The following is a 20,561-nucleotide window of genomic DNA, read 5'->3' as shown; positions in this document are numbered from 1 at the left end:
AATCAGGTGTTCTGGATCCAAGCACTAGACAGTTACACAAATAAGACTAGAACAGGGATCATGTGACGCTGGCGCATCCAGCCTTTATTAGAAAGCGTGCTGGGCCTATCTGGCCGGCGACCTCTGCTGTCAGTGAGGTTGGCTGTGAAAGGGTCCCTCGACAGGGCAAGCACCCTTGCCCCCGGGGCTCTTGGGCCAGCAGGCTGGGGGTCCCAGGAGGCCCGAGCCCCTGCTGGAGGGTGCCCCATTCCTCTCACCCCGCGCTCCCGTGCTCCAGCTTCGGTCCAGCTGTCACCTGGGGGCTCATTCCCAAGCGTGAGGCCCCTCGGGCAAGCTTGGCCTCACACGGGTTCCCTCTGATGCTGCAGCCTGGTCTTGCCCTCCCAGCCCCCAGCTGGGCTGGCTTCAGCAGAAGCCACAAGCTCCCCTTTCCACCCGCAGTGCTTTCCCGCTGTGCCCACCACCAAGCCCACGGGGCCAGCCCTGACAGTGACTGACCAGGGGCTGCTTTTTGGAATCAGTGATCTTTACCGCCCTGAGGATTTGTCAGAGGGCTGTGAACAGGATGGGGAGAGCATGGTGGCTGTGTCCCTGAGCACCTCCCAGGCCACGGGGGTCCCACACCCTCACAAGAGACGTGTAATCCTTGAGGGCAAGAAACCCAGTCTCCAGCATGGTGCCCAGCACTCTGCAGGTAGGGCTGCTGAAGGAGTTCAGGCAGCAACTAAGACCCCTCCCTCTGCCATCAACCGCCTTACCCTCAGCACAAACCGGGGAGCGGCTTAGATGCCCCGGGCCCAGCAGGTGTCGGCAGTGAGGCCATTTCACCCATTCTGCAGAGAAAAGCTGGCGTCTCCCACAGGAAGACTCTGCCCTGTGGTTCACAGTGAGGTGAGCCCAGGGAGGTGGGTGACCTCGTGCCAGAGCTGCGATGGGGCCCGGGGTCACAAGGATCATTGCTGGGGCTGCGTTTGGGGCCAGAGCCACCCTCTTCATGTGCAGGGCCCGGTGGCACCAGTGCCCCCATTCTAGAGAGGACACCTTCGGAGGTCCTTGGGCAAGGTAGTCCCCAGCCCAGCAAAGCGAAGCGGCTCCCAGACCCACCCTTGATGGGCCCCCTAACTCTTCAAGGCCCCAGGCCAGCCTGCGCTGTGCCTCGTTTCCACGCTGCCCATCCAAGGCCTTGGAGACCGGGCAGAGCCACCTCCTGGGGTGCAGCCTTGGTTCTCCAGAGGGGACGAGGCTGGAGCCACATGAGAGGAGGTGGGAGGTCCTGTCCTGCTAGCCGGTTCTCAATACCAACTGCAGTCCCCCTGCCCAGGCTCCGGGGTACAAGAGGATTAAAGGCTGAGACAGGATACTTGGCAAGAGGGGCAGTGCTGATGATGCTACCAGAGGCCACCCTCGCCCGGTGCCCACCTGGGCTCTGAGGTCTGTCTCTCCACAGGACCCTATAGGCGGGCAGGGCAGAGGACCTGCTGGCCATCGTGACCAGGAGCTCCCGGCCTGGGTCCCCGGGTCGCCACCAGCTGGAGAGGCAGGTGGTGTAACATGCGAGACATCCTGAAGCCCCGTGCAGCTGCTTGGTTAGACCCAGGGCCAGCGTAGACCGCCAGAGGCTCCTGCAGGTGTGCAGGCTTGACACAGATGGAAGTGGAGGTGCCAGGTGGGCCCCAGCAGTTGCGGCTGGAGGCTGCTGCCTGGGCCTGGCTAGCCAAGCCTCCTTTCTCGTTTCCAAATCCTACATACTGTCCCTCAGCTTTCAGATTTGACATACACATACATATGTGGTTTTTTTTTTTGGGGGGGGGGAGGTTCTTTTTTTTTGACTGGGGGTGGTTCCAAGGAACAGTTTATGTCCTTGCTCTGGGGGTGCCCAGCCGTCCTACCGCCGTGCACAGCCCTCCCGTCCCACAAACACGGCACCTGTCTGTGGCCTCTGCAGTCTCAGACCACCAGGAGGATGGGGCAGGTGAGGATGAGGGCAGAGCGCTGAGGCAGGCAGCACCTCAAATCCGGCCCCACTGCCCCTCACAAGAGCTCTGGGTATCTGTGCAGGGCAGCCTCTGGGAGGCCGGGTGGGTATCTCTCGGCCTCAGGCCACCAGCAGGATCCTGAATCCAGAGCTGGACAGTTACAGAGCCCTTACCTTCTCCTTACAAACGGTGCCATCTAGGAGCCCAGTTGATGGGGCCATGGGAAGCAGCCCCTCAGCCACGCCTTGGGAAGCGCCAGGCGCGGGAGAGAAACCTGAGGGCAGGCTGGGCAGGGGAGCCTTGGAGGGGAGCTAAGGCACTGAGGGTTGTCCTGGCATGGCCGTCAGTGCCCCAGGGCTGCTCCGGGGAAACGGGATGGCTCTGGGCTCTGGGGCTGGACAAAGTGGCCTGTGGCTGGTGGGGGCACAGGGCGCTGGCCCGGCCACTGGTCTGTCACCAGGGCCCAGGTCTAGTGCTCGCCAACCCCACGGAACAAGAGAGCTGTTCAGAATGTTTTCTTAAGGAAAGTTAAAAATCCGAGTGGAACAGAAACCTACAGCCCTCGCTGCACCCAGAACCTTGGGAGGCCCCGCGTGCCGGGCACCATCCTCCTTTCCAGCCCACGGAGCCCTCCACCCCGGGTCCCTGAAGCGTATCTGTTAAAGACAGACTTAACGCGCTAAAAACAAAACGAGTGGTGTGCTTCCCATTGAGACGACCGACCGCATGGCTGTGGTCGGGAGGGATGGGAGCGCCGGGCCCTCGTCCGGTACAAGTGCTGGGCGGTGTGGACAGGAACATGGCTGGAGGCCTCAGCCCCACAGGGGCCAGGGTGGGAGCACAGCCACCTGCTCTCTGATAAGTGCTGTGGTGTGTGTGCCAGGCCTGCATGAGAGGGCACCTGGCTAAGACCGCAGACCCCACGTGCGCGCCTGCCCAGGGAGGGGAAGCAGGCGCCCGCGGCCTCTGTTCTGTCCCCACATGAAACGCGGGCACCAGTGGAGGGGACGGCCCTTCACCAACAGAGCTCCTCTGAGCCAGGCTGGGCTGGGATCCCTGCAACCCCGAGCGAGGGGGGGAGGCCACCCCAGGGGAGGGGAGGAGAGATGGGGAGGCTGTGTGTATCCCCTCCAAGTGCTGCAGGAGAAAGGCCACTGGGGGCTGCTCGGACTGGCCTGGTCACACCCCATCATCAGGGACTGCAGGAGAGGGTCCGATGCCCCCCAGCCTCCGGGCCATGCTGATCAGGGAGCGAAGCTGCACCAGCTTCAGCGGCCCTACCTCCCGGGGGTCCCGGCTCTCCAGCCATCGCAGAGCTGTCTCCAGGCCCCGCACGGCCTCCCCAGCGGAGGGCACGGCGGCCTCCTCCTCCTCCTCTCCTCCCGCCGCGACAGAGGGCAAGCTGGCTGGGGGCGGAGGGGCCCCAGGGACCAGCACGGGAGGCCGGCTGGGGCCTGGGTCCTCTCTGCAGCCGTCGGGCAGCCCCCCGTCATCGTCCAGGTGCAGCCACTCGGCCACCTCCTCGGGCGCCAGCCGCTTGTAGGCCAGGGCTGCCAGGTGCGTGAGGTCGCTAAGCACCCTGCTGCGCTCCGCGGCCTCCTCGGCCTGGCCAGCTGGCTGCCCAGCGCACTCCTCCGCCGGCCGGGGCTCGAAGGCAGCCCGCAAGCCCAAAAGCCAGCAGCGCTCGATGCTGCCTGCCTGCACCAGGTCCCAGGAGAGGCCGGCCAGGTAGAGCATGTCCTTGAGCATGAAGCTGCGCATGAAGTCCAGCGGGGACCCCCCGGCGCAGGACACGGCCAGCCGCAGCAGCTCCCGCTTGTACAGCTGCTTGAAGGCGGCCACCACCCCCTGCTCCAGTGGGGCCGGGATGTGTGCCCGGCTGCTGCCCTTGGACAGGAACAGCACCCGCACCGCCCCGTCGGGGGTCTGCAGCTCCTCCGGAGGGCCCAGGGGCTCAGGCCGGCACCTCCTGGGGGTCTCCTCGCTCTCCTCCAGCGTGGGCATCCTGGCCGCAGGGCTGGGGCAGGGCGGGTGGGCGACCAGCAGCACAGCCTTCTGCTGCAGGCAGCTGCGGCGCAGGTAGCGCCTGACGCCCGGGACGAACTCCTCGAAGAACCAGCCGCGCAGCAGCGGGCGGCTGAGCCAGGCGTCGGGGCTGTAGCGGTAGGAGGCGGGGAACTTGTCCTGGTTGTGGTGGCGCAGGCTGGGTGGGTCCGGCAACTGCCCGATGACCAGCGGCTTCAGCTTGTGGCTGCCGGTCAGGTTGGCGGCCAGCAGCACCGTCACCCGGTCGCCCCGCCAGCGACGTACACAGCCCCCCGCGCCCAGGGGCGCGGCCTGCTCCGGAAGCAGCTTCCAGTAGAGGCCGGTGACGTTGGCGTTGTAGATCTGCTCGTCGCCGTAGCCGCCCTCGGCGGGGGCAGGGGAATTCAGGGCGCGGTCGGGCAGGGGGCCGGTGCGGGTGAGCTGCGCGGGCTCCTGCTTGACCGGCAGGCCGGGCGCGGGGCCGGCGGCTGGGGGCTCGGCCTCGCCGTAGATGCGCTGGCTGGAGATGCCGTGGCGCTTCTGCCAGCGCCAGAACCAGCCGTGGCTGGCCTTGAAGGTGCACTCGGGCCCGTAGATCTGGCGCGCGAAGGCCTCGGCCTGCGCTTGGATGAGCGGCCCCGACAGCGGCACGCCGTGCTGGCGCAGCGCCAGGAACCACGAGTAGACGGCGCGGTCGATCTCCTCCTCGTTGGCTAGCCGCATCTTCTTGCGCTGCGTGCCCACCTCGCCGCCCAGCTGCTCCAGGAACCAGCGCAGCTTGGGCTCGTCCTTGAGCCAGCCGCGCAGCGTGCCTCCGGGCACGCCGAAGTCGCGGCACACGCTGGCCTGCCGCTCGCCGCCCTTGACGCGCTCGATGGCCTGCAGCTTGTCCTTGATGGAGTAGGCCTTGCGGAAGGCCATCTTCACAGCCACGCGGGGCCGCGGCCCGGGCGCGGGGGGTGGCGGCCGCGCGGCGGCGACCGGGGCGGGCGCGGGGGGCCGCGGCGACTGCGCGGGGCGCCCGGGCGGGGGGCGGCGGCCGCGGCGCGGGGCCGGGCCGGCCGGGAGTCCCGCGGGGTACATGGTTGCTGCTGCGGCTGCGGCGGCAGCGGCAGCGGGGGCGCGGGAACCGGGGCCATACGCCCGCCCGGCCGGCCGCGCTGGGCGGGCGCTGGGGGCGGGACCGGCCGGGCCCTCCCCTTTGTCTCGCCCGCTCGGCGCGCGCAGGCGCGTTGGCCCCGCGCGGCCCCACCCCGCGCTGCACGTCACCCGGCACGTGCCGGCCGGTCTGCTCCGCCCGGGCCCGCCGAGTCCACCGGAGCTGCAGCGGAGGGGGGCGGGAGCCGGCGGCGCTGTGCCCGGCGGGTTGCTCCAGCTCCTCCGGGAAAGGGCGAGCCTCGCGGGGGTCTCCCACTGTCTTCTGTCCACCCGCGGGGAAAGTCGCGCGGAAGGCCCAGGCAGCGCAGCGGGCCGTGCGCGCGGGCCGCGTCCCCCGCGTCCCGGCGCGTGGTAGAGCCCGCTGCTTCACTTCCCGTGCGCGGCCAGCGCGGCCCTCCCTTTTCTTTGCCGTCGCGCGCCGCCGATCCCTCAACGTTGGTCGCCGCGTCCTTGGCTGGCGTGTGAGTACCTAGGGTTGCGCCGCCAGGCCCTGGGGCCCGGGGAAGGGACGGCCCGCGCTGCGCCGGCAGGGACTTGGTTGGAGAGCCGCCGGCAGGCCGGCTCCGGGGCGCGGGGCCGGATGCGGGCTCGCGGCCGCGCAGAGGGGCGGAGCCCGCGGGCCACGTGCCGGCCGGACCCCTGCGGCTGCCCCGGCGGGAGGGCGGCTGCGGGAATGTCGGGGCCGCGCTGGTCTCCGCCCCGGTGGGTGACAAGGATGTTTGCCCACCTGTGACCCGGGCCTGTAGTCCCCCCGTTTCTTTGTCGACGTTTGTGGAGCACCTCCTTCATGTCGGCTCTGGGCTTGAGACAGGCACGGACCCAGTCTTCGTGGAACCTGGAGAGCTCATGAACTCGGGGACGAATAAGGATGTGATTGCTGGGTGACTGAAATACAGCGTTCTCTGAGAGGGATGGAGGGTCTGGATTTGGATAAGGTGATCCGGGCAGGAGGCGATGTCGAAGCCACTCTCTGAAGGGGAAGAGGATACCTTCCTGAAAAGTGGGCACTTTCAGTGGAACGAAGAAGGGAAAGCCTTGTCCTGGAGCCAGGGGGGTGGCATGGGGCGGGGACCAGCACGACAGGGTTTTCAGAGTGAAGGGCCACCCTGGAGCAAGAGAGCTGTTTGTGTGGCTGGACTTTGGGGTGGTCCCTGCTTGTCGCGAGAGCAGATTGACTCTGGCAAGTAACTGGTGAGGGAGTAGGTCTGGCCTGGGTCGGGGAAGGACCCGGTGTTGCCTCAGAAGCAGCTCTGACACCCCTAGCTCCTAGGGAGCCCTCAACCGTAAGTGGGTTGAGCCCCACCGCCGTGCTTAGCTCCAGACGTAGGGGTTCCCTGAGAAAGCTTGGCACAGACTCCGAGGAGCAGGTGCCCTGTGCCGCCTCTGCGGGGCAGTCGGGCCTGGGCCCTGTGCCAGTGCCGGGGTGCCCTGCAGCTCTCCATCTCCTCACCTTGGAGCGCGGCTGCTGTGCCTTCCCCTAGAGGAGCCTGGGGGGCAAACACGCTTGACCAGTGTTTTTGTGGATGAAGGTTTCTTGAAGGTGATCCTAAATAGGCGGCCACAAAGAACGTCCCCGGTGCGTCGCGCTCTGGTGTCAGCTTTTCAAGGGCTGCAGGCAGGAAATGCCGGCACGAGCCCTGGCCCTGTGGCCCTGTTTGAAGATGGCACGTGTGACTTTGAGGTGGGGGGCAGTGTGACATTTGTGTGAAGGACAGGCGTCAGAATGAGACACGGAGTCCCAGATTCTCACCGCGCCGACCCGGAGCCTCAGTTTACCCCACTCCCGTCTCCCAGCTGTGTGAGGTGTCAGGTGTACTCAGAATGGTTGAGGAGGCGCGTGCAGTGCTGGAGCCGCCCGAGGGAAGGGGGCGCAGGCACCTGGCGGTCAGGGTAGATAGACCAGGGCACCACAGACTGGGATAGAAATAGAACCGACGGCCATGGTATTGTAGCACAAACGTCATGCAGCTGGCTGGGCCTCAGGTGGGGTGACTTGGGCAGCCGCAGTGTGAGTGCTGAGTCTTGGGGTGCAGGGCCCCCCTCCACGCCAGCAGGACAGGTTGGCATTTTTGAGTGGGGCCGGACTGTCCAGGAGTCAGAGGTGGGGAAGCTTCTGAGTAGGAACTGGGGGCTGTGGAGTTCGCCTCTAAAGAAAATCAGAGGGCAGCCCTCTCGTGCAGTTGCCCCACTGCTGGCTCGTTCTCATCGGCTGAAGCGTGCTGAGTGCTCACCGCGTTCTCTTGGACACTGCACGCGTGGAAGCTCTGTTGTGCAGCACTGGTCCAGGCCGCGCCAGCCAGGGGCCCCATCTCCCCACACCGCACACCGATTCCCACTTCCTGTGGAAGGGGGGCAGAGAGCTGTGACCTCTGGGTGGATGACCTGGGAGCCCCTGCCTGTGTGTGACTGCGATGGGGTCACATGGGCACCTGGTTACCTGAGACCGTTTGGAGGATGAGAACGAGGTGTGGAGGATGGAGCCGGGGGAGGGGGCAACCCTCACCCCTCCCAGAAACCTTCCCCGTTCACCCAGCCTCACGGGGACCTCTTGGCGGATTGGTGGGCACCGCTCTGCCAGGCCACGTCCTCACCTTCAGGAGCCTCCAGCCAGGAGTATCCTGGCCAGGGAGTGCTGCCAGGTTCCCTGTACTGGCACTGCAAGAACTGCCCTCCCAGCTGGGCAGAGGCTGAGAAGGACTCCGCAGCCCCCAGAGTCCCTCAGCACAGCCAGGAGTGCTGATTCGCACTGACGCTGGGCTGGGGGAGTTGCAGAGGAAGAGCTGCTCGCTGCCTTCGCCCCAGATCCTGGTGGCTGGGTGGGCCGTGATCCCTCCAGGGCCTCCCACGCCTCAGTGCCCCCTCTTATGGGCGTGGTCTTGACATGCTTTATGCCCCAGGGCTGGTCCTTAGTGGCAGGCGGCTTGCTCTTGGCCCTGCAGGTGAGGAGTACAGGGTGGGACTGCTTCCTCTGCATCCTGGCTCTGCCCCCTGTGTGCTCCAGTGTTGCGGGGGGGCGGGGGGGGGGGTGGAGGCCCGACTGCTCCTGTAGGACGCCCGGCCCCTAGCCGAGAGTTCTGTGCTTCCCTGGTGGCGTCCTCGCAGGAAAGTGTTCAGGCTCAGAGTGGTTCTTCTACTGGGAGAGGTGGGCCCCTGCCTCTGACGTCGGGGGCTGTGCCGGCTGTCCTGGGGCCTCATCCTCCAGCAGCCCTGGGGGTGCTCTTGGCCCCATCCTGGCACTGGCTTTACCAGGCAGCCCTCAGCTGTCTGTGGTCGCCTCCCCAGGTGACAGCGCTCCTGTGTGGTGTCTCTGGGGAGTCCTCCTCCCGCCAGAGCCTTGCCACACGAAGCCCCTATGGTGGGTGTCTGCAGAGAGCCTGCCTGGGACCTCCGTGCACGCCTGCCTCCTGCCTGCTAGCCTCTCTGTTCGCCCCGCAGGACGCCTCGCGCACCCTGTCCCGGGGTGACTTGATGCTGGCGCGCTGGCCGCAGTGTGGGGGAGACGGGAGGCCAGGGGCCTGGGTGGCAGGGCTGACTGGGTCCTCAGCCCCTTGGTGGCACCTCTTGTGGATTCAGGGCCGGGCACCCCGTCTGTCCTCTCGTGCACCCTCCGGTGCCGGCCTGCGGGGACGGCACACCCTGCCCACCTGGCCTCTCGCCCCCATAGTGGCCCTGCTGAGGGAGAGGCCTGTCCGGCGTGGGTACTGGGGCTGGGTGGCCGCCAAGACCTTCTGCCAGGTCCTTGTCGTCCTACACGTGGTCCAGCGGTCTGGACCCAGTGGCGGTGCGGGGCTGGGGAGAGCCCTCCTAGCACTGATCCACGTGGGCAGCGGGGCACTCGAGGTGCTGGCTCACCTCCCCAGGTTGGCTCAGCTCAGCGAGGAGCTCAGATGGGGCCTCCCAGGGCTGCCTGGCTCCGGCTAACAGGAACCCCAGCATCTGCGCATTTCGAGTGATGAAGGAGCAGCGGCCGCCCCCTGGGATTTTGGTGGTGGGTCTTGGCGCCGGTGCTCGCCTTTGTTCCCCAGCAAACTCGCCTCCACGCCGCCTCACCGAGCAGCTTCTGAGAAGGCCCCCCAGCCTGCTCGGGCCGCCCTGTCTGACTGTCTCTAACTCTGCTGCTTTCTCTTCATGCTGTCCTAGGAGATCGAAGCGAAGTAAGTACTCGCCCGTCCCAGGCTCCTGTGTCCCCTTCACCCGAGCCAGGGGCCCCCAGCCCAGCCCTCACCACGCCCGGCGAGTCCTGACACCTCTGGGGCCAGGCTGCCGGCCTCGGTTTCCTTGTCTGGACCTGTTGGGTGTGGCCTCAGCACCTTCCTGGGCTGAGCCAGTTCCTGCCCCGGCAGTAGGGTGGGCACCTTCCACACCTCTGGGCAGGGCAGGGTGCCGCCGCCCCAGCCAGCCCCTGGTCTCAGGCCCTGTCCCTTGCTCACGGGCATCTTGAGAGGGGGCTTCCCCTCCCCCGAACTGTGACCCTTAGAGCTCTGAGCAGAGCCTGGTTTGATGTCAGGAGCCGAGGACAGCGTTTAGGCCACTAGGTTCACGTAGGGCTTCCGCACTGGGGGGTCAGCCTGGTGGGCAGGGCTGCAGGGGCCAGACCAGCCCTGACCCGCGCTGCGCTGCTTTGGTGAGGGTCCGCCAGAGAGGTCAGAGGGCAGACAAGCCCAGCCTGGTAGGCCTGCAGCCCTCGGTTACAGTGAGTGATGTCACAGTGCCCCGCCTCCTGGGCATGGGCTCCCGCCCCCCAGCACTGCCTCTGCAGTCAGCCTGGCCTTGGTAAGTGCTGCTGGCCCCGGGGAGGGAGGCTCGAGGGGGTGGCCAGGGACCTCTCTGAGCCTGGGCCTCCGCCCCTGCATCGGGTGCTGTGAGAGACCCCGGCGAGCCCCTCAGAGCACAAAGGGCAGTCTCCCTGAAGTCCCAGGTCGGTCGGGACTTGGCCCACACGTCCCGGGGTGATTGGAATTGGGTTTTGGTTTTGGTCGGGGGGCTGTAGACCCTGCGGTGAGTGGCAGGAAGGGTTTGCTGTCCCGGGGTGAAAGTCTGCCCCCTCGGGGGGCCTCCTCCCTGGGGTGAGGGCCCAGCAGGTCTGCCCTCGCTTAGGCTTCACCAGGTGACCTCGCAGCGGCAGGAGACACTGGGGCCATCCTGAGAGCAAGCTGCTTGGCCCCAGGCAGTCGGCCTGGTGCTTCTGCTTCTGGGCGGGCACAGGGTCCAGAGTAGGGTCTCAGGGGAGGAGTCCCTGTGCTAGTCAAGGCCGTCCTCTAGAACAGGCCAGCCAGGTGTGAGCTCGGGGACCCCTAGGTGCACCCTAAGAGCAGACTGGCCTCCAGGGCTTTCTGGGCTTGAGCTGCTTCTAGCCGGAGGCTGCGGTGGCCCAGGCCCCTTGGTTCTGCTGAATAGGGTCTGCTGTAGAATTCTGGGCTGCCCAGCAATGGGGCTAGCCTTTACGGGGCACCGTGCCCGGGAGCAGAATGGGGGGCCCTGTGCCAGCGGCAGGGCCGAGGCCATCGCCTCGTGGCTGTTTGCGCACGCCCTGTGGCCCAGCAGCCCTCAGTCTTGCACGGGGGCAGCAGGTGACGGGGCTACTCTGAGCTCAGGCTTCTGGACAGAGGCTTATCCAGTAGCCACAGTGGCAGGTGTGCGGAGCCCCTTACACCAAAAGGCGCTGGAGTGCAGGGAGGATCTCGCGTCCTAGGACAGGACTCGGAGGTTCCCACATGGTTCCTTTAGTTTAGGCGCACCCACGGGTGTGAGTTGCTTGTCTCCTGGTCAGGAGGCATCGGCCGCTGACCAAGGAACCTGATTCTTAACTGCCAGAGCCACTGCCTTCCTTCCCTTTTAGACACTCACTCCCTGGCATCTCCCCTGATGTGGCCTCGCAGGGGTGGGTGCTCCACCCTCTGTTCCCAGGTGCCCCTTAGCTAAGATCTTCTAGCTTCCCTTGGAACATGCACTGCTCAGGATGGCGGTGTGGCCGTGCAGGTGGGGGACTCAGATCAGGCAGAATGTGCCAGGAGCGGGGCCGTCCTCTGAGACCACCAAGTGCATTTCTATAAAACAGAAGCCCGAGTGCCTCAGGGAGGTGGCCAGGCTTAGCAAAAACGCAGGACGTCCAGTTAAAGTTTCAGATGAACAGCGGCTAACTTTTCAGAATAAGTGAGGCTCTAATGTTTCACGGGACGCACTTGTTCTAAAACTCATTTGCTGTTGACGTAAAAGTTGAATTAGCTGAGCGCGTCCTGTGTTTATTTGGCCGCTGTTCTTGGGGTTCACCGAAGAGGTTTCTGTAGCCAAAGAGGTTTGGAAAGTGTTCTCTGGGCCCCCTTGGAGAGCCTGGGTGCATGTTGGATGAGAAAAGGCAAGTTTTGCGGTTAGGAGGATACACACGTGCAACCACACCACGCATTACGTGCTCGTGCGTGTTTACTGCTTCCCCAGCTCCCCGTGCATGCTGCCCCGGGGCACCCCATCCGGGCGGCCGAGCAGGGAGGGGCGGGGGTGCCGTCTGCCCACGGCCCACGGTGTTGCAACTGCCCTTTGTGCTTGCTTTTTAACGCTGCGTGGAAGATGAGCGGGAAGGCCTCCTGTGCCCTGGAGACGGTCTGGGAAGACAAGCAGAAGTACGGGGAAGCTGAGCGGCGCTTCTACGAGCACGAGGCCATGAGAGCCGCCGCCCAGCAGCTCCCGGCCGAGGCACTGGCAGTGAACGGGCCGGGCCGGGAGGATGAGGCCGAGGAGGCGGGCGCCCCCAACGGCAGCGGCAGCAGCGAGCCCGGGAAGAGCCACAATGGGAAGAAGCCGTTGCAGAAGCCGAGGAAGCGCTCCCCGAGGGGCTGGCTCAGCCAGGGGGACCTGGCCCTCGTGGGCCTCTCAGCCGACCACGTCTGGCTGGACAAGCCGCTGTTCGACCAGGCGGAGAGCTCGTACCACCAGAGGCTGGCAGATGCGGCCGCCCAGGCAGCCCGGCCTCCCGCCCTGGCCCCTGGGGCCCTCTGCGCCCTCGGAAGCCAGGTGGCCTGCCACCACGTGACCTGGGGCGTCTGGGTCAACAAGTCTTCCTTTGACCAGGCTGAGCGGGCGTTCGTGGAGTGGTCTCAGGCCTTGCTGCTGGCTGCGGAGGGGAGCGGCGGGCAGGGGGCTCCCGACACGGGCCAGTGGGCGGCCGCCCCCGACCTGCACCTCATCCGCCAGCCCAGCCCGCCAGCCAACGGCCAGCCCCCACTGGGCAGCCTGCAGGCGCTGGTGCGGGAGGTGTGGCTGGAGAAGCCCCGCTACGACGCGGCCGAGAGGGTCTTCTACGAGGCCCTGTTTGACGGCCACCCCCCTGGGAAGGTGCGCTTGCAGGAGCGAGCCGGTCAGGCTGAGGGCGCCCGGCGCGGCCGCAGAGACCGGCGGGGCCGCAACGCCGTGGGAAGCCGGCGGCTCGGGCCGCGGCGGGTGGACGGGGAGGCCTCCTCTGCCCTGCCCTACCGGTACTTCCTGCACAAGGATGCCGAGGCCCCCTGGCTCAGCAAGCCGGCCTACGACAGCGCAGAGTGCCGCCACCACGCCGCCGAGGCCCTGCGCATGGCCTGGCGCCTTGAAGCTCCGTCCCTGGTTCACCGACCCAGCGCCCGGTCTGGCCCTTCCATGTCCAGCCTGAGACCCAAGTAGGGAAAACGTGCCGGGCGGGTGCCTGGGCTTCCCCGGGCCGGGCTGGGTGGCCGGCGTGCTCCCTTCCCTGCCCCCACCACCCCTGGCGGGGCTCCTCCCAAGACTCCTGGACCGGCTGAGTTGGAAGCTGGCTCGGGTCGGGCTGGGATAGCTATCTGCCCCTGGGGCATTGCAGCCTCTGGGGTCACCCCCACCAAGTTGGTGGAGGGAAGGGGTCCACGTGGGCCTGAATCTGTCTTGCGCAAGGTTTCCCCTTTGGCCAGGCAACTTCCAGCTTCTCCCCTGACTCATGGGACAGGGGAGCGATGAAGGCTCCCGGCCCCCAAGCCCCACTGGGCCGCTTGCCGACCCATCCTGCTGTCTCCCCCATCTCCTTGTCCAGAACCACCTGAGGTGAGGTGGGCGTCTCAGGTGCTCTAGCACGCGGCCGGTCCAGCGGCCTGAGTCTGGAAGACACCCACTGGATGAGGCCAACTTGCCTTCAGCCTGTGGACCCAGGGGTCTGGCCCCCAGAGCGGTTTATGCAGTGCCAGCTGGTCGCTGGAGGCCAGAGCCTGGCCATGGAAGGGATCCCTTAGCCCACTGGGCTCAGGCAGGAGGGCAGAGACCGTTGGACTCAGGGCAGACTGGGGGCCCCCCAGTGGGGAGAGGCCCTGGGCCGCAGGCCGGGCCAGAGGGGGCGTGGAGGGGCCTCCCTGGACCCCAGACTCCCGGCAGGAGCCCCTCGGCTCCTCGGTGGGGTTGGATGTGCTGCTTTGACGGGATCCTGGCCTTGGTGCGAGGGGCAGGGTGTGGGGCCCACCGCCGGGGGGAGGGGGGCGTTCCCCATCAGGCAGTACGTGTGCGTGCGGGGTGGCGTGGAACTGAAACTGTTCAGTGATGCCTCTTCGAGCTGGGGTGGAGGAGAGTTACAGGGCTCAACCTCCCTTGTCACGGGGGTACACTTGGTGAGGTCCAGTGATGGCCTGGGATCCTCAGCAAAGAGAATTGGTGAGGTTGGGTCCTTTTCTGTTGCACTTGGTGAGGGACAGGGCGGTTCTGAGTCAGCAGACTTTGTCATCTGTGAGAATTCGGGCTCTGGGCCCAGGTCTGGCAGCTCCCCCGCCTTGCCGAGTAGTGGGAAAGCAGCAGACTGCAGACGTGCCAATACAGCGATTTGCAAAAACGGACAGTGGCGGGATCTGGCTCACAGGCCGGCGTTCGCCAGGCCCTGGTCTACAGCAGCAGTTCTCAAACTTGCTGGTCTTGTGATGCTAAGAGAGCTTTTGTTTTGTTTATTAATTTTTCCTATATTAGTAATTAAATGCAGAAGCACTTATTTGTTGAAAAATAATAACAAGCTTGTTACACGTTAATGACGTTTACGCAAGAAATAACTTTTCTGTAACAAAAAAGGTCAGTGAACTAAGTGGCCTTGTTTTACATTTTTGCGAGTCTTGTGTCTGGCTTAATAGGAGGCAGCTGGATTCTTAAACCTGCTTGTGCATTATTTGTTGGTGTATATTGTCCGACAAATCCAGCCTTGAACAGTTGTGTGATTGGAAAGGGGAGGACCTTGGGGACCCCCAGAGGTTCCTGGCCATGCTTTGAGAGCCACTGGTCTTGGGGACTGGCCTGGGGGCCACCCGCCTTACCACTGAAGGAAGCCCACGTGGTGTGGGGGAGGGGCTCGCAGGCTTGCTGTGGTCATTGCTGAGACCCTCTGGTGCTCTGCCCTGGGCCCTGGAGCCCTTGTTACCCAAGGACCGGGACGGCCTGCCCTGTACCCTCGGGGTCCGGGCTGTTGGAAGGGGCGCTTGTGCAAGCCAGCCCTGGGGTCTGCGAGGAGGTGCCCCCTCCTCCCGGCCAGGCTGTCTTAGTCTCTCCTCCCCTCTCAACAGGAAAATGGCCACAAACTTTCTAGTGCACGAGAAGATCTGGTTTGACAAGTTCAAATATGACGATGCAGAAAGGAAATTCTACGAGCAGATGAACGGGCCCGTGGCCGGCTCCTCACGCCAGGTAGGGGCTGCTGCGCTTGGGGTCTCGGGGTGTCTGTGCCAGCACAGCGGGACACGCACGTTGGCCCAGGTGGCGCTGCTGCAGGTGCTGGGGTTGGTTCTTCGGAGGGCGGCTGGCCGGCTCCCGAGGAGCTGGAGCTGCTCTCGTGTCACATGTGGGCAGGGCGCTCACAGCGTCTCTAGGTGCCCATCAGGACCTGCGACACGTGGCCCGGCTGGGCTTGCAGGCCACGTGCGCCTCAGGCCCTGTCGTCAGGGCCACAGGACTCCATCCTCTTCCGTCCTCAGGCCCGTGAGCTTTTGTTTTGTGCAGGGCTTTCCTGCTCTCTCCACAGGAGACTGCCTTTTTAATTTTTTTTTTTTTTTAAATGAAAGCGTTGTTCTTTATGCACCATCTGCAGGAGAACGGCGCCAGCGTGATCCTCCGTGACATCGCGAGAGCCAGAGAAAACATCCAGAAGTCCCTGGCCGGGGTGAGTACCGCCCTCGTGGCAAACAGCGTGCCCGGCGCTTCCCCCGGTGCTGCTGATGACGTCGCCCCTTGGAGCAAAGTCAGGGTGCGGCGTGCAGCGCTGTGTTCCCACACGGCCAGAGGAGACGTCCTTCCTCTCGCTCCTTGCTGGGATTGCTGGCGGTCACCCGGGACTCCCCGCCTTGCCACGGCTGCTCCTGTGGTACCAGGCCTGAGGCCTTCTCCTTCCTGCTCGCTCCCTGCTCCGAGAGTGTGAGGGGCTGGCGCGTGCTGCGCTTCCTCCCTTCCCTCTTAGGCGTGGCCCTCCTCTGTGAGATGGGTTCACAGGGTGTGCCGAGTCCCAAGGCATAGAGTCACCACCATCTTGAATTTGAGGCCCAGGAGGGGCCCTGCAGCCCAGCTCGGGCTCAAGGTCCCACGTGAGATCAGGAGAGGGAAACGGTCATGTCCAGTGTGTCCCTGGCCTGGCCGGGGAGTGTGTCCCTCGGAGTGGCAGCCCTGCTGCTCCACCTTCCTTCTCAGAGGATTGTCTGGGCTACAGAGTGGTGTCCCAGCCTCGAGGGCCAAGTGTCAGCAGAGCTGTGTTCCTTCTGGAGACTCCAGGAGAGAATCCATTTTCTTGCTTTTTCTACCTTTCAGAAAGCTGCCCACATCGCTCGGCCTGTGGCTTCTAGCCAGCAGCGTCACGAGCTTTGACATCTATTTCTGTCACGTTTCTTTCTCTCTCCTGCTTCTCTCTTATGTGGACCTTTGCAATGACACTGGGCCCACCTGGGTCATCCAGGGTAACCTCCCCACGTCCAGATCCTCAACCTCGTCACATCTGCAAAGTCCCTTTGGCCACGTGAGGTCATCTTTTTACAGGGTTGGGGGCATATTTGGGAACTTTCTGCCTGCCACAGCTGGCTCGGATATACTGGCTCCTGGCCATCAGCTGGGCGGCCCTGGGTGGGTGTCCCCCAGGAAGCATTGCCACCACTGTCTGCCCAGCAGGCCCTGCTTTATACTTGGCCCCCACATGCTCCTGCCTTGCCTTCTGCCCATTAGCCCCAAATCCCACCTGCCACCCTCTGCTTGCCGGAGCAAGTTCAGGCCAGGCAGCCGCGGGATCGAGGTGGCGCAAGGTCTTCGCACCCAGGCCGGGCACGTCGGGCTCCAGTGCTCAAAAGGCTGCAGCCAGGGGCTCAGCAGCTCTGGGTCTGCGGCCCTGGAGATTCTTAGGCTGTGAGAACTCTTCCCCCACCGGGCCTCAGGGCCCTGGCTGTTGGGGTCAGCTTTGGGGTCCCGGTCTTCAGGGAATTCACCTGAGCAGCTGTTAGGGCTTGGGGACTGGTCTGCCGAGGTTGCTGTAATGATGGAGCAGCACAGACCAGGTGACCGAAACAACAGAAATTTATCTTCTGATGATCAGGAGGTTCAAAGTCCAGGATCAGGGTGGGTGATCCACCCTGGTGGGTGGGGTTGGTTTCTCTTTGGTAGATGGCTGTTTTCTTCCTGTGTTTTCTCTGTCCAAATTTTTTCACACGAGGACACCAGTCATTGGATTAGGGCCACCCTAATAATGTCATTGTGACTGATTACCAGTGTGAAGACCCCATTTTCAAATAATCTCCCACTCTGAGGCCCTGGCGGCAGGGGCTTCCACGTGAACTTCAGAGGAACATCATTCAGCTGCTGGCGGCCCCGGGAAGGGTGCTGTGGCCCAGCCCCATGCTTGGGTTTGGGTAGAGTGGGGCTCAGCAGACACTGGGGTTCCAGAGGTTCCTGGGGACTGCACGTGGTGCCAGGCACAGGGCTGGAGGCCGGGATGGAGGCTTCTGGATTCGGAACCTTGGTACGGCACCGCCCCCGAGGCCACCAGGTGGCTGCCTGCGGCCTGCTGTTGGGAGCTCAGACTGGACTGGGTAGCCTGGGCCTGCCTCACTGAGCGCCCTGGCTTCCTTCTCAGTCCGGGTGGGCAGGGTGGGCCCAGGGCCTAGACACCGTGGAGTGGCCTGGTGCTTTCTGGGCCGAGCGGTGGTGACCCCATGGCCCCTAACAGCCTGGTCTCTCCCCTGCCACTTTGTCTTGGCCTTGCAGCAGGTGGGGCCTTGCCCGCCCGGAGCCTGCAGCCTCGGGATCCGTCCACAGTTGGTCCTCACTTGGTGGTGGTGCCGGGCCTGTGTCGGGAGGTCCCCGGGGCCAGGCAGCAGGCACAGCAGGGCAAAGGCTTGAGGTTCCAGCCTGCCTTGAGCCACCGGGACCTGGTTCATTTGCTTAGCGGGCACAGATCAACGGGGAGAGACGGCCTTGGGGAAGCCTGCTGAGAGGGGGTGGGGCCTGAGAGTGCAGGTTGGCGGGGGCTGGCGGGGCTTCGTGGGGAACAGCTGGTCCTGGATTTCATCCCTGTGCCACGGAAGCCGTGGGACCTTCTTGGTGGGAATGGTCCGGGAGCTGAGCCGTGGGAAGTAGGCTGGAGAGGAGGTCGCGTGCCGGTGGTGGTGGCTGGGACTCGGCGGGGTGGCCAGCTGTGGGCGGAGGGCTGCCACTTACTAGCCGGAGTAGGAGGTGGGGCGGACACTTGGGTTGGTCTGAGGAGGGTGGTGGCGTGCGCAGAGCCCATCTGGTCCTGGGGGCTGGTCAGTGCTCCTTCTGCAGCCACGCAGTGCCACTTGGCCAGCTCTGCTGGGAGTTCTGTGTAGTGGGAGCTGGTGGGTCTAGGAGACGGTGTCAGCTTAGCACTGCCCATGGGTCCCAGGGCAGGGAGCCAGGCATGTGTCAGCCTGTCCTCTCTGGAGACCTTCACCTTGGTAGTGCCCTGGGGGTGTGCAGACCAGGGGAGGAGGCCACCCCTGTGGCTTCCCTGTGGCTGCTTGGTGGGTGGGCCCCAGGCCTTTATCTTGACTGGACGTTGGAGGGGGCCAGCAGCCCTCTGGCAAGGGCAAGGTGCACTGAACCCCACCCTTGGAGCCACTGCAGTGGGGGGTAGGGGTGCTGAACGGCCTGCGTGCAGGCTCCTGGGTTGTAACTCGGGCCTGAGCTCCCTGGGCAGTGCCGCCTGGGTCAGATGACGGGGGCTCCCGGTCAGGGAGGAGCCAGAGGAGGCTGGTGGCCAGGCCAGGGTCCCTGGGTCACCCAGAGCTTTCAAAGGCAGGCAGGTGTGTGGCCCTGGCTGCTGCGGGGTGGCTGCCCCCAGTGCTGTCCCCTCCTGTGTCCAGCTCAAGGCTGTGTTGCCCGGTCCTCCCGAGCTGCTGGGTCTGGCTGCCCCTGGAGCTGAGTCCTTTGCTTCCTCCCACCCACCAGGCAGTGGCAGCCATGGCTCAGCTGTGCGCCGCCCCCACGTTAGGGCCACCCTGGGGTCCTGCTTCGTGTCACGTGCTGGGCTGAGGATGCCACTGTGGCCTCAGCTTGCAGGGCTTCCTCTCCCCTTGCCTGGGTGGAGCATGGCCAGCGGACCCCATGGGGCTTGATGGGCTTCTCATCCAGCTTAGGGCTCTGCTTCAGTATGGCTGTGAATGGGGGGGACCCCAAGGAGCAGGCTAGGGTATGAGCCCTTCCTCTCCCCCTGCCTTGCAGAGCTCAGGCCCCGGGGCCCCCAGCGGGCCCAGCGGAGACCACAGTGAGCTGGTCATCCGGATTGCCAGCCTGGAAGTGGAGAACCAGAGCCTGCGAGGGGGTGAGGCCCTGGGCCTGACGGGCGGGGGGCCCCACCCCAGCACTTGCTGCCTGACCAGCATCCCCTTTGCCCCCGCAGTGGTGCAGGATCTGCAGCAGGCTGTCTCCCAGCTGGAGGCCCGGCTGAGCGCGCTAGAGAAGAGCTCGCCCGCCCACCGGGCCACAGCTCCGCAGACCCAGGTGAGGGCCCTTCCCCGCCAGGGACCCACACCTGGCGCTGAGGAGCGGGAGGCCGCGGGCGGCCCCCATGTGGGCTGTGGCCCAGGCAGCGGTGGAGGGCTGGAGGCCTGGTGTCCTGGCTGCACGGGCCCCAGTCTCCCCTCCTGTGTGGCAGCACGTGTCTCCCATGCGCCAAGTGGAGCCCCCCGCCAGGAAGGTGGCCACCGCCACAGAGGACGACGAGGACGACGACATTGACCTGTTCGGCAGCGATGAGGAGGAGGACCGGGAGGCGGCCCGGCTGCGGGAGGAGAGGCTGCGGCAGTACGCCGAGAAGAAGGCCGCAAAGCCTGCCCTGGTGGCCAAGTCCTCCATCCTCCTGGACGTCAAGCCTGTGAGTGGCTCGCCTCTGACCCTCCCCTCGCGGTGCCCTGTGGTCCTGGAGGGATCAGTGCCAGGCAGGGCAGGAGTAGACTCAGATTGTGTTGACGGCGGGAGCGGGCTCTGACCCAGCCCTCCTCCCCTCTCCTCCCCAGTGGGATGACGAGACGGACATGGCCCAGCTGGAGGCCTGCGTGCGCTCCATCCAGCTGGATGGGCTGACCTGGGGGGGCTCCAAGCTGGTGCCCGTGGGCTACGGCATCCACAAGCTACAGATCCAGTGTGTGGTGGAGGACGACAAGGTGGGCACGGACCTCCTAGAAGAGGAGATCACCAAGTTCGAGGAGCATGTGAGTGAGGGGCCCACACAGGGTAGGGGCCTGGGGTGTCCAAATGAGCCTCTGGCCAGGCACATGGGCGCTTGGGCCTTTGGGAAGCCGGGCCCCGTGTGACCACCAGCCTCCCTCTCCACAGGTGCAGAGCGTTGACATTGCTGCTTTCAACAAAATCTGAGCCCTGGCACTGGCCTGAGCGTGGGAAGCCTTGCAGCCAATAAAGACTGAGATTCCAGCCCTCTGGCTCCTGTCCTGGTTTGGGCCCTGCGGGGGGGCGCATTCAGTGAGCCGCACTCTGCCAGGCCCCCAGCCTCACACTGGGCGGGCATCTCACGCTCTGCTCCTGCACCAGTGGCCACTGCCCTTCTCCCCATTCTGGGTCTCTCCACAGCCCTCCTGTGGCCGTGTGACCCACCCCTCTGCCCCTCCTGTTCCCCTGACTCACTCACGTCTCAGTTGCAATTGGGACGTCCAGGTCTACCTCTAACGGTGTACATTGTTTCCCTCACTGTGGGAGGCGTCCCAGCCTTCTGCCGTCTCCATCCTGCTTCTTTCGCTGAGCCGTTCCCATGGGTAGAGAAGTGACAGTCCAGAACTATCCAGGGAAGAGGCCCCAGCGGCCGTCCTGGCCCTGCTGTTGTGACTACAGTCACGTGCCCCATCGGAGCTGGCCTGTTCAAAACCCTGCCGGGTAGCCGACCGTTTCTAGGAAGGAGGCTGGACTTCTTCCCTTAGCCCTGAGGCCCCTGCT

The 20,561-nt window shown here is 65.1% G+C and overlaps 2 protein-coding genes across 2 annotated transcripts; one reads left to right on the top strand and one right to left on the bottom strand.

Moving 5' to 3' along the window:
* Positions 1-58: 58 nt before the first annotated feature.
* On the bottom strand, positions 59-5,374 carry TIGD5 (tigger transposable element derived 5). Its single transcript, XM_004331999.4, has one exon. It carries the CDS (start codon positions 5,082-5,084, stop codon positions 3,156-3,158), a length of 1,929 nt encoding a protein of 642 aa, XP_004332047.2. The 5' UTR covers positions 5,085-5,374; the 3' UTR covers positions 59-3,155.
* A 724-nt stretch (positions 5,375-6,098) lies between these two features.
* Positions 6,099-20,045, top strand: EEF1D (eukaryotic translation elongation factor 1 delta). The gene is made up of 10 exons (XM_033842972.2): positions 6,099-6,159; positions 9,300-9,313; positions 11,724-12,805; positions 14,690-14,810; positions 15,211-15,282; positions 18,837-18,936; positions 19,015-19,115; positions 19,270-19,488; positions 19,631-19,825; positions 19,950-20,045. Exons 1-10 carry the CDS (start codon positions 6,114-6,116, stop codon positions 19,986-19,988), a joined length of 1,989 nt encoding a protein of 662 aa, XP_033698863.2. The 5' UTR covers positions 6,099-6,113; the 3' UTR covers positions 19,989-20,045.
* The last annotated feature ends 516 nt before the right edge of the window (positions 20,046-20,561 follow it).

Source organism: Tursiops truncatus, chromosome 17 (genome assembly GCF_011762595.2).
Source record: "Tursiops truncatus isolate mTurTru1 chromosome 17, mTurTru1.mat.Y, whole genome shotgun sequence".
Classification (NCBI taxonomy): domain Eukaryota; kingdom Metazoa; phylum Chordata; class Mammalia; order Artiodactyla; family Delphinidae; genus Tursiops; species Tursiops truncatus.
This window is presented reverse-complemented; position numbering and strand designations above follow the sequence as displayed.

Bases quoted from the DNA above. Each gene is read 5' to 3' on its own strand.
- TIGD5 (XM_004331999.4), bottom strand. From the start codon at position 5,084: ATGTACCCCGCGGGACTCCCGGCCGGCCCGGCCCCGCGCCGCGGCCGC.
- EEF1D (XM_033842972.2), top strand. From the start codon at position 6,114: ATGTCGAAGCCACTCTCTGAAGGGGAAGAGGATACCTTCCTGAAAA. The intron at 19,116-19,269 runs GTGAGGGCCCTT...CCTGTGTGGCAG, and splicing joins CCACAGCTCCGCAGACCCAG to CACGTGTCTCCCATGCGCCA. The intron at 19,489-19,630 runs GTGAGTGGCTCG...TCTCCTCCCCAG, and splicing joins TCCTCCTGGACGTCAAGCCT to TGGGATGACGAGACGGACAT.